Raw genomic sequence first — 12895 nt, 5'->3', positions numbered from 1 at the left:
TAGTGCTCTACGAGAAAACATACACATGTTTACAATATTTCCTTAATGTTTTAGTTTAAGGAAAGTGTATCTTCATTTCTTTTTTAACAACAGTCAGATTTAGATTCAATTCAGATTCCTCAATTACTATACAGCTTAAAATTTAGTTGCACATTGGCAGTCTGGTTAGACACATTGAGTCATAAGTGACCCATTATAACAAATTTGAAGGTCTAATCATCCAAGGCTTAAAAATATACAAATAAGTAAACAAAACCCAGTCTCTCTGAAATTTCTATTATTGAAATAAACTCTGAAATTCTAATGTGAATTTACTTTGTTGGGTGAAGATATCGTAATACATATCACAAACACCCATGAAAACCAAACATATATCCTCCTGTCATCGAATAGAGGCTACTCATGCCCTCACACTCGCCTCTGGGCCTCTTTCCCGGCACTGCGGCTCTTCACTGTCTCCTTCCTCAGCCTCCTCTTCCTCCTCCTCTGAGACGACAGAATTAGAGACTATGACGGGAGTCCAGCGCAAACATTCTGGATCTACATCTACAGGTCGCAAATTCAGCTGAAGCTTTGCCATGTGATCCTGGATAAGTTTTTCCCGGCGGATAATCACAAATCTGGAACCAGACAAAAGTTTATAACAATCAACGATGTACAAGGAGTACCTAACAATATGGAGCTATAACCCCAGAAAACCCTGGAGATGATGATAAATGCTTCAAAAACAGCTTGCCTGGGAAGATGAAAAGAGAAATACACCACCACACGAGACAGCTAAGAAATATGAAACTGGATAAATACTTCACACTCAACTATAGCAATGAACGAAGTTACTTTAACCATTTATTGTCTCACATTTCCCACCTCTGGAATTTCTCCAACTTTCCTGCACTCTCTCTCTTTCTCCATCTTTCTAGTCCAAATGCCTCCTTTCTTTGTGACCTTTTCCCAACCACTCTAGACAAGGGTGAGCTGTCTTTCCTTTGACCTATACTTCATTTTGTAACATTTGTATGGAAATAAATCATGGGACTATTTTATTTGACACTGTTTCTAAAATAGTTACTCCTTGTATAGGGAAGGAGCTCCCAATCCTAGAAAATAAAACATTAGTAGCTTAAGTCCAAAAGTTAGGAGGAAGATCAGAAAAACAGTTTAAAAAAATATGATACTATGGAGTTTCAAATATCACATAAAGGAAAATGATGTCTCAGGACCACCAAGTGTACCACTTATATTAGTTTATGCCCGAGCATTGATAACTTGGCTGCCTGATCCGAAACCTCCACCTAATTACCTTTGAAGGCATACAAAGGGAGCGCTACTCACTGGTCACTACGGTAGTCCAGCATACGTAGGTGGTGGAGTGTGGACGTAATGTCTTGAGGGCAGATTCCAGTCAACTTGCTTAACTTCTTAATGCTGATTTGCTTGTCATTTTGGTGATAAAGGCACTCCAATATTACACTTTTCCAATAAGCCATGTAGGAAAGACGACCTAGATCGGATAATGGTTTCTCTGGAGACCCTGCTTGGCCTTCACGCTTTGATAACAAATAACCTAAAGAAACCCCCAAATCAGAAACATGTCAGAGAGCCTTAAATAGGCTAATTCAACAAGACAACAATCCTTTCTTCCACAACCAACCCAAGTATTATAAGCAATAATAATTTCAAAGGTAAATTCCTTCAAGAAAAAGAACACAATGTGCAGGAAGACTACATCATTTGTATCCAGTGAACATTACATTAGGACCACTTTGTCTACAGTTATAAATCACGGTAAAGTATTCAAACTGTTAAAAATCAGGACTTCATATTAACAGGCTGCATAATAAGATAAAGGCAATAATGATTTTTGTTTAACATGCTATAGGGAAAAAACCACCCTCACATGTTTTATTTGGACCACTAGATGGCAACAGTTATACCTGAATGGAACAACACAAAAGAATGCCTTCATTTTTATGTAATCCTGTCTATTAAGTTTGTGGTTCTTCTGTGAGTGAATTAGATGACAATTCTTACTTCAACCAAAGATTTCCTCACAATCACCTACCACCCTAATTCTTGGTAAGCAAGAATGTCAGTATGAGGCTGTCACTGTGAGTGTATGGTGGTATTACTTTGTTTTCTTGTCTACTGCATGACTCTCAAGAACAGGAAAAGAACAGCAGAAACTCTAAGTGAAAGTACTGAAAATGGAGATGGCAGAAAAAACGTAGTTTTCTGTCACTGAAGAAAACTTTAAAAGCAGTCTAAGGATAATGCGGGAAAATATATTACATCAGGAAAAGTAAACGAAAAGAAATACTGTTTTAATATACAGTTTTAATAATCATAAAGACTGATGTCTGTATATCTCAAAAAAATGACTATTTCCCCTAACTTTGCTATTTAATGGCATAACATGTCCAATCATGAGTCCTATTTCAAAACAATACGTGATGTTAAAGGAAATAATCTGAGTCCCACCCTTTACTATGAATCCAAAAAGGCCAAGAAAATGTACAAAATAACCAAGGGCACACATTTCCAATAAAATATAGTCAGGAGTACAGTCTAAGGCCAAGCAGAATAAGCTTCAATGGTCCATATGAGAATTACGTTCTTAACACTGGCAATATAATCATCTGATATTCAGAAGGACTGTCTGTACCAAAATCCTTAGTTTGAACCATTATTTCTGAATGTATTCTTTTAAATATTATTTTTAGCAATATCTGAAAGAAAATATTCCCTCAAATATCACTATTTTATAATCAATATAAAATTTATTGCAAACATACATTTACTGTCTAAGAAAGATTATCAATGTCTAAAAAAATTCAAGTTCTACAACAACCTTTTTAGAATTGTTAGCTTTCAAAATTTTTAAGTCAGATTAAATTATTTCCTGTATCCTTTACTTTTGATTTCTAAAGGTGCACTGCATATTTTTAACCACTAGGTAGAGCCTGACACTAAAAAACGATGAAAACATTTTCTCAGATAATTGGGTAACAAAAATAGGGCAGGTGCTATACTTTTTTTTCCCCTGCTTTTTTCCTCCCCCAAACCCCACAGCACAGTTATATATTTTAGTTGTGGGTCCTTCTAGTTGTGGCATGATTTTTTTTTATATACTTCTTTATTAGTACTAATTTAAGAGGTTACAATTTTTTTTTAATATTGTTGTGAGTTAAGATTACCATAAAACTAAATTCCACTGTAAATTAACAGTTGCAAATTAAAAGTATTTGCCATAGATCACTCAGAAGTTGGTATCCAATGTTAGCTATTTAAAAATATTTCATGTTTGGGGCACCCCACTGGCACAGTGGTTGAGTTTGCATGCTCCACTTCAGTGGCCCAGAGTTTGCAGGTTTGGATCCCCAGCATGGACCTAGCACCACTCGTCAAGCCACGGTGTGATGGCATCTCACATAAAATAGAGGGAGACTGGCAACAGATGTTAGCTCAGGGCCAATCTTCCTCACCAAAAGAAAAAAAATTCATAGCTTTAGGTTTTAAAGTCCCATACAGTAGTATGACAAAAGATGCTGGCAACCAATAAATCATCTGCAAATCTTTAAAAATATATATATACAGAAGGTCCACAGGAAGAGATAATAAGAAATTGTTATTATAATCCTTACTGAAATCGATGAGAAACCTGCCATAGCCCTTACGCTGGTATTGGGGAAGAATCATTATACAGGAAACGTTGTATTTCTGTTGGCAGTGCTTTTCCTGGTGGAGAAAATAGAAGCCAAGTTTTAAAACAACAGGCTGCTAAGACTGAAGAGTAATGCTAATTATTAAGAAACAAGGACTAACAGTCAAAACCACAGCCCTGGTCATTTGGGAATAACAACGCACATCAAGAAAAAAATACCCCACTGGGAGGAGATAGGACAACGTTAGGTCATTGCCATTACCCACAAAGCAACCATCCTGGGAGAACAAAAAATAAAATAAAATTATGCCATCCAACACCATCTGCAACACAGAAACAGTATGTCAATGCCTAAGATGAGCAGAGAAATCTGAGTCCCAACCAATGTGCAAAGCTACAAATGACGAGTCAATGTGCACTCTAGAAGTAAGAAGATTTGTCAACTATCTCAAAGTTTCTTTTATTTCTGCTCTGTTGCTACATAGGGCAGGCCCACCTCCCTATTAGTTGTACCTAACTTTACAAATTTAACTTTTTAAAAATTTAAAAATATTTACAAAAAGTAGTCCCAAAATGTTGGGTACAAACACACTTATAAATCTGGCAATTTATTTCAAATGATGTTTAACTGTGGAAATAGCCTACTAACAGAACTCGTATACAGCCAGTACTTCACACTTACCTATTTTATACACTTAGATTTTACCACGGGCTTGCTTAAATAAAAGTATTTCTTTTACATTGTTTAACTACAAAAGAAACTTTTTTTCCTCCTCAAGAGAAAGGAAGAGTAAAGAAAGGAGAGAAAATATCCTTTAATAAAAACAGCTTCTTATTCTTATTTCTATGCCTAAAATTCAAATTAGGAAGGGAAGATTTAAACTGAGAAAGAAGTCAGAGGGGTAATGACTATGTTTATTTCACAAGTTCTACCTATTATCACCATGGGAATAGAAGTCATTTTAAAACTTTTCCTCTTGAGTATAACCAGTAGTTCACGTTCCTAGGAGAGTATATAGTCTGTTGAATGTTACTAGGCACCTTCTAGTACGTGGTATTCTGAACGTGCCTTCTATTTTCCTTCCCACAAAGCTAGATGGTACCAGAAGGTGCTGCAGCCTGTAGTGTCTCCTAGTGAGAACCAGCAGACTGTTTCAGATTTCCATAGGAATTCAAACTCATTTTAAGCTGATATACTTACTTTAGAAAAGTAGCCAACAAGGTGGCAGCCCTTGACATCATTCTGTGTTAGTACATAAAAAAGGAATGGCTCCACGTCATAATAGAGTGTTTTGTGGTCAAGAAACAACTTTGCCAAGAGACACAGGTTCTGACAATAAATGGTACTCACATTCCCATCAACCTAGAGTAAAAAAACAGAACAAAATGGTCAGTACGGTGTCTCTTTAGTTCTAGAATAGTACACATCAGTTATAAGCACCTCTGATTACCCATAGCCCAAAGAGAAGCTGTCAGTGATCAGAACCTGGAAACTACCCCTTGAAATGGAAGAATTATGGTACCTGCTATTTTAAGACAATTAAATGTATAAAACATTGTACGTCAACAAAGCATAAATAGCTAGACAAAAAGATGATGACCATTTAAAAAATAGCACTTTTTGCTTTTCTAGTAAGATTGATTACAGGAATCCTTCAGATAGTAAGCTGACCTGATCTACTTTTTAAAGTATTTAATTCAACAAAAGCTCTAAATACAACCTCTTCCAAAATACATTTGTTGAGTAAAACAAGGTATAACTCTAGTTTAATCTGTGCCAGCAGCCAGAAGCAATGTAGTCTGACTGCCATGATCAGATTTATCCCCAAATAAAGCTACTTGAGGGAGTATTAACTATTGTCAAAAGCACCAAGCATGAGAGATTTCTTGGAAACAGGTTGGCCAAGATCAGGAGCACTACACTATATTGCTCCTGATACCCCTTTTTCTCGGAGTTGCTGGAGCTTGCTCTTTTTTGAAAATGCCAAAGGATGCCCACATTAAACCTCAAGACATTGATATTTCAAGACTAGAACCTCCTCAACAATTTAAGTAATTTAAAATTACTTCTTTTAAAATACACACCAATACACGCTTAAATTGAGAAGCAATTTGCTCTTGAGTATTCTGAAACAATACTGTATACCACACCCTTCCTCCTCCCCCCAAGATGAAGAGCTCTTCTATTCCTCACCTAAAATAAAGGCTTAGGGAAGATCAAGAAAGTTACAGACCCAGTAGGTCCTGACAATGTGAAATTCTATCATGATAGTAATTAACAGAATTGAGCACATACATAGCAGGTACTCAATTAATACTTGGCAATCAAACCACAGAACTGAGGATTAAGAAATTAGAAAGCACTACTAACAAAAATAGAATCACAGACATAGCCTAAATCTATCATCATGATGAAATCAGGAAAACACATTAAGATTTACTACAGGTATTAAATACACCTCTACAAAATACTCCTTTAAATAGAGCAGTGGAATTTTTTTCATTTAAACACCGTATTTCATAGATCTAAGACACAATTTTATCATATCTAAAATATGTAAAATTAGTTGACATTTTGTAATCAAATGGAGTCTTATAAATCATAATTAGTACTTTTTCCTTCTTAGTGGCACATAAAATAAAATTGATATCTTTGATGCAATAAAATACAGAATAATTTATTCTGAGATCAAGCTTGTGTACTTGGTACCTTTTGGATTGGCCTAATTCTGCTTCTCATATAGCTGATTATCCAACTCAATAGTGAGTACAAGAAAAAGATAACATTTTCCAAAAAAATCAAGTTGCACAATTAAATACAGTACAGGAGGCACAGTAGTGAAATGGACAGGAAGACAACCACTAAACATCTTCTACTTTACCTCAAAGACAGAAATATTATTCTTTCTGTAAATCTCATTGGCAGGAGGATGGAACCAACCACATTTCTTCATGTGCTGCTGTAGAATAGTTCTACTTTTCATATATTTCAGACAGAATTCGCAAAGGTACAATTTAGGCAGCCTGTAGATAATAATTAAACAAAAAAAGACAGGGCTTTACATAAGACTTTAAACGTTCACAACTACTCCTTTTTTATTCTCATTACTAGCCAAGTATTGTTATCCCCATTAATCAAATGAAAGAAAGAAAAAAAAATTAAAGATGTCACTGATTTGATAACAGTCTCCAACTAATTAACAGCAAGAGGGCAGGGATGAGAAATCAAGACACTCAATTCAGTGCTCTTCCCATCAGACTAATACTGTCCAGTCTTAAGTCACCCGCTTGACAGATATGAAAATCTCACGTTCTCTCCTCCTTGATAATCTCAAATAAGCAGAAAATAAAGTCTACCTTCAGAACACACCCGTAAGTGAAGAAGATTTTGTCAAGTTATATATTCTTTCTCCCTTTATCAGATCGTTCCTTCATTCATTTCAGAAAATAAACATTTGTTGAATACTTGCTGTACGCCAGGCCCTGTGCTAGGTACACTAGGGACAGAGTGCTGAGTAAAATGGACATATAGTGAATATTACACAAGCAGATTTTGTGTATCTTTTTAAGTATAAAATTATATTATAATATTGGATATGTGTTTTTCAAGTTAGGACACACTACACTGTCTTCCCTCCCTCCTTTCACCCTGAAATTCTGGCTTTCCCGCTGGTTAAATAATCACATTAGATCTTGCAACTCAAAAGTCTATTATTCAACAAGTGAAATAAAAGTTCAAATTATTCTTTCAGATGTTCTCTGTTATTAATTTGTATTTATCCAACAGGCTTGCTATTTTAGCAGTAGTTTAACAGGACTTCTTCCTCATGTCCCTTTTACGAGGAGCAAGGCAATAAAGTTAAGTGATCAGGTCAGTTCATAAAGTAACAGAAGGAACATAGCCTAAATTAAAAACCAGTGGCTTTTATACCTATTTAGTCTGAATCCAGACAACCACATGGCTCATCTATTATAAAATACACACACCATGTATCCTCAGCACAAGACTTCCCTCAAGCATGAACTGTGTCCAGAGCTGGTCATGCCTTGGTAATCCGAGATCTGATACTACCATTAAAACTGGATGTGCAAATATACTGGATGATGTGATGACAAAAAATACAATCCAAATAAATTACTCTATCCCCTTCTCATATAAAGAAGCATTGAGACTGATGGAAATAAAACCCTCATTAATTTAGTTGCTACGCCTTTGGATAGCTATGCTTTAAAAAGAATACCCTGAAAAAGTAGATTAACACACAAAAATGTCTGATTTGTTAAAGTGTGAAGACCACAACTATTTTTTCAAGTTCTACTTTAGAAGCAGCTTTTGAAACACAATTATAATTATCTGAAAATATCTAACATTCAAGTAAAGCCTTTCTCAAAGTGTATCTATGGAACACCAGTGCTGTATGCGCCAAATATTCATGCTCAAATAAGGGTGGGGAGGGGGATGTGATTTTTTTTTCCTTCTCTCTTGGGGATTCAGAATGTGCATTAATTCTTCCTATATAATCTCACATCTTATTTTTAAAACTGCCATTCAGCACACTAAAAGCTCCAAGGAACCACTGTACTATGGTATTTCTAAATGCCTACTTTATGTAATAAGTGTTTTCCAAATATTAATATTAGTCAAACCAACACAACCTGAAATTATATCATTAGTACAAAAGTCAGTTCTAAATAAAGTACTGAATGAAGCAAGTAATTACTGACATTACAAATTGAAATCAAGAAGCAAGAGCCAAGAACATGGAAAAGAAAGGTTTCCTAAGCTACTGTGCTTATTTCCTTTGCATGTTGCCTCAAACTCCACTAATCGGAGAAAAGAATGGCAGCAGGATAAATAGCTTTTTCCTTCTTTACCACCAGAAGAAAAAAAATCTCAAAATGAAATGGCCCCAATTATAAACTTCATTATCTAGTGTGGGCACTAGAGGTATTTTAACTGAGTCTCAAAGGTGACCCACAAGTGCCAAACTGTCTTCCTGAATATCTTGATCTTGAATAATTTCTACTTAAAGGAAGGTGGAAGAAAGAGGTTCTCCCTACGTCAATGTAATTAATGGCAACCTTCTCCCCGCCATCTATTCTACTACTTACCTTTATTTACCTGTGCTAAATTCTCAATGAGTGACTTTAACTTGTTGCAACAAGATAAAGAAGAATCCTTGAGTACAGTTTCACTTTGAGAACTAAATATTACAACTAAATAGTCCCTATAATGTGAATCTGAGAAACCTAAACAAAATTATGCGCTTTTTAAAATATTAAGAAAGAAAAAAGCAAAGAAAGAACAACCAGTGACAGACCACTAAACTTTCCAGAAAAAAAGATAAATGCCAACTTTAAAAGCATGCAATTTAACTTTTAGGTCTCAGTACAAAGACATGAAAATAAAGTATAATTTATTTCCTAAGGTCTCTGAGAGAAGGCCTAATTTCTTTAAAGCTCTAGTAATAAGCAAGTTGTTCAAGAAACGTCAGAAGTGGTGAAATCCCTGAGAAAACTGCTGCCAAGTTCTATCTGGTAAATTATAAGTACTTGCTATGCTATTTCCTTGGAAATAGCAAGATGTATGGCATTTTATTCACAATTTTTAAAAAGCTGGTGAACCTTATTATATGAAAAATAATAGTAAAAGCAAGCATCATGATCTACTTTATTCCATTCAGTTCTTGCTGAAAACACTTAAAACCTCTTACTTTATTATAACCAAGCCCACTGGGATGACATTGTCTGTCTAAAGGGAATCATGTGATAAAATCCCTGGAAAAACAAAATGTTTCTTCTAGTAATAGCACAAATGGCTGCAGCTCTCTGAAAAAACACATCATAGAGAAAGAACATCATATCACGTGAAATGAAGTGTAGTTACGGGGGTTATGAATACTCCCAGCCCTAGAGAACACTGCTAGGTGCTGCTTTTTGTCATCTTCTTCCTGACAGCACCTAGGCCCTGACTATCAAATAGGATATGGTCACTGTGATCAGCTGCATCACGGGGTGTAGCCTCAATACTTGAAGTTTATTCTAAAGTTGGTCAATATTTTGTCACCTCAGCCTGTGGAGTCAGAACTGGGCTGCAGCTGTGTGTGCTTTGGAAGCACTGCTTCTCTTATTTCTAGGATGATGCAAACATCCTTCCAGGAATTCCTACAGTACCTTCTTGGCTTTTTAACATTACCCAAAATAGGAGCAGTCTGTGTGGCCTTTATAATAGGTCGACTTGCAGCAAAATTTTAATACCACAATAAAAATTCTATCAAATATTACTTAAATCAAAGGTTATGGTACAAGCCATGTGAGCTCAATCTAAATCAACACATCTATCAATAGATCAACCTCTCTGGAGTAGTGCAAGCACAGTGGTTAAAGGTTATAGCTGTGTGGTAAGAGAAAAGTAGGATTAAATCCTGGTTCTGCCACTTATAAACTGTATGGTCTTGAATATGTTTGCCAGGCCCTGGTCTGTAAAGTGAAGATAGTAACAGCCACCTCAGAGAATATTCCAGAGACGTTTAGTCCAGTACCAAGCTCAATGAATGGTAACTACAACTGCCATTATTTATGATTAATACTACGAATATCTTTATTCTCCTCTCATTCATTTTATTTCATCATTTAATGGTCATCCAAAGACCTTAAGGATGCCATTCTTCAGTAACTGGGGCTATACACAATCTATGCATCAAATCAAATCAGGAACAAAAGATCAAAAGATATAGGTAACTTGCTAAGCAACTCAATTATGTGGGAATCTGCCTTGTTAGGATCTCAATATGATCTCGTAGCATAGAGGTTATTATGAAGCTAAGCTCTAAACAGCTCAGGAGTAGAAGACATCCCATGATCACAGCTACTCCTGCCTTCAGCCCATCTATGTCATGTCTTTAATGGCAGAGTAGGGTTCTCTTTGGACCTGTCTGCCTTGTGTGAGCATCACATGGCCCTGTTGGAGAAACTCAGGGTTAAAATTAGGGTGTATACTCTTCAGTGTCTGAGGCTTAATCACACTGCTCCAAATGAAGTAGCATTACTGCTTCACTGCTGTTCTTTCACTTTTTTGTTTGTTTTTAAGCCAAAGATGCAAGACTACTTAAGATACAACGCACACATAAATAAATATCTGGATATTATGGGAGATAATAGCACAATCCCACTTTCCAAAAGCTTTTTCCTCTTGTGATCTTTTCTTTTCTGTTTGCTCCAATTGTCTTATTTTTGCATGCTTTGGGATTTGGAGTTTTTAACAAGTGCTTAAAACCTCATTATAATAAGAAAATAATTCAGAAGCAATTTATCACAGAATAATAAATAGTCATTAACATAGTAAGGATATAGGTTTATTATCTGGAAAACATAAGATCTCTAAACATTTTAGTCAACTCAAGTTTAAAAGAACTCAGAGTAGGGGCCAGCCCCATGGCCGAGTGGTTAAGTTCGTGTGCTCCACTTTGGCGGTCCAGGGTTTCACCTATTTGGATCCCAGGCGTGGACTCAGCACAGCCTGTCGGGCCATGCTGAGGCGGCATCCCACATAGCACAAACAGAAGGACCCACAACTAGAATATACAACTAAGTACTGGGGGGCTTTGCGGAGAAGAAGAAGAAGGAAAAAAGAAAAGATTGGCAACAGGTGTTAGCTCAGGTGCCAATCTTTGGAGGAAAAAAAGAAAGAGTAAAACAAGCCGAAACGCATTTAAATAGGTATATGCAGTTTTAAAATGTACTTAAAATTATGAATACATAAATAGAAAAAACATCATACCAAAGAACCTATTAAATTACAGAATATTTTCTGATGAAAAACTCAGGGAACCCTCCACAATGGATAAGGAAATGTATAGAAAATGTCTGAAATTCTACTTAAACTTGGTGAATTTTACAGTTCCTATTCTATTGCTGCTTTCTATTACGATTCCTATTCTACTTTTTTGGTTATTCATTTTTCTGCTGGCAATGTTGTTTATTCCTTCACTGAAAACCAATTACCTCAAACCTAATTAAGAAATTAGGTGTTAAACCTGATTAGAGACCATCTTTTCAAAACAAAAAGCAACATTTTAATACCTTAAAAGACAACAGCCTCATGGCTCCATTCTCCTCATTCTCTGGAAAAGCAAGTGCTGAGGCTGGCTCCCTATTTCTGTCTTGAGTCAATTAATTTCCTGTCCTCCCCTTAAGTAGAAGAGACAGGTGCCTATAGTTACAATCCATCTGCACCACAATCCCTAGGACAGCTGATAGACACACTGAATGAGCCTTCTTTTCTCAGTTGAGCATTCTTAGGAAGTGAACAGCTTGCAAAGAGTTCACTAAAAAAAATGGTAATAATAATATATTTTAAATCTGATGAAGAAATGCATTCCTCAGCATATTTCTTCTTGATCATACACTATCTTGCCTATCCAGAACTCCTGAGGAGTAAACTGCCTTGAATACCTGAGTTCTGTAGGTAGTTGAGGAATTTCCTGCTCTCTTTTAACATACATATATATAAAAAATATAATAATATATAAATATAACAACCTTTTTTTAACAAACTCAGATTGTTATTCCATGATATAAATAGAATGCTGCCTTAAAGATCTACCACAGTGTTTAGGACTAACTGAACCTATAATAAATGGTTCTCAATTACTGTGTTTCATGAGCTTGTGTGTTAATTTCCTGGAGTTTTGCTTTCTCTCTTTTTTGTTTTGTCACTGAGGTCTGTATCTGTAATAATATTCTCAATCTTATTTTTCTACTTCTGCTAGACTTGAAAATCACACAAGCAAGTTAAATTATACGGAAAGAAAAAGTAAAAAAAATAATGACTTTTGGTTTTTCAACAGCTTTTTGGAAATAACCCATATTAAAGCACTCTACATACTGTAAAGCACTGAACAGATTAATGTAGTTATAATTACTTTTGCTAATATTCTGGACAAGCAATGTTACTAGAGGGGTAAAAAGCCCTAGAATGAGGGTACTTTGAACGTGTTTAACCCATAGCACCGTAACTGATTATTCCTAACCACATCCTGCAAACGGGAACTGAAGCATAAGGAGTTCACAGATTAAAGAGAACGTTAATGTGACTGCTATACTTCAAATGATAAAGTAGTGTTTAATTTTTTGACCAAATCTTATTTTTCAACTCTTTTAATTTCAAGCCTAAAGGAAAAAAATAACAATAACTGACATTATTGGGCACTTACCATTTTCTAAGTGATTTAC

At 35.6% G+C, this 12895-nt stretch overlaps 1 protein-coding gene across 3 annotated transcripts in view; it reads right to left on the bottom strand.

Annotated features, from left to right (window-relative positions):
* Window positions 1-12895, bottom strand: part of KAT6A (lysine acetyltransferase 6A) — a 111890-nt gene that overhangs the window by 9880 nt on the left and 89115 nt on the right. For all 3 annotated transcript variants that reach the window (XM_070598761.1, XM_070598762.1, XM_070598763.1), the window contains 5 exons: window positions 6544-6685; window positions 4863-5024; window positions 3642-3735; window positions 1333-1564; window positions 419-620 (listed from right to left, as the gene is read on the bottom strand). In XM_070598761.1, coding sequence (XP_070454862.1) covers window positions 419-620; window positions 1333-1564; window positions 3642-3735; window positions 4863-5024; window positions 6544-6685 — 832 coding nt within the window. The remainder of the gene's footprint in view (window positions 1-418; window positions 621-1332; window positions 1565-3641; window positions 3736-4862; window positions 5025-6543; window positions 6686-12895) is intronic.

Source organism: Equus przewalskii, chromosome 28 (assembly GCF_037783145.1).
Source record: "Equus przewalskii isolate Varuska chromosome 28, EquPr2, whole genome shotgun sequence".
Taxonomy (NCBI): Eukaryota; Metazoa; Chordata; class Mammalia; order Perissodactyla; family Equidae; genus Equus; species Equus przewalskii.
This window is presented reverse-complemented; position numbering and strand designations above follow the sequence as displayed.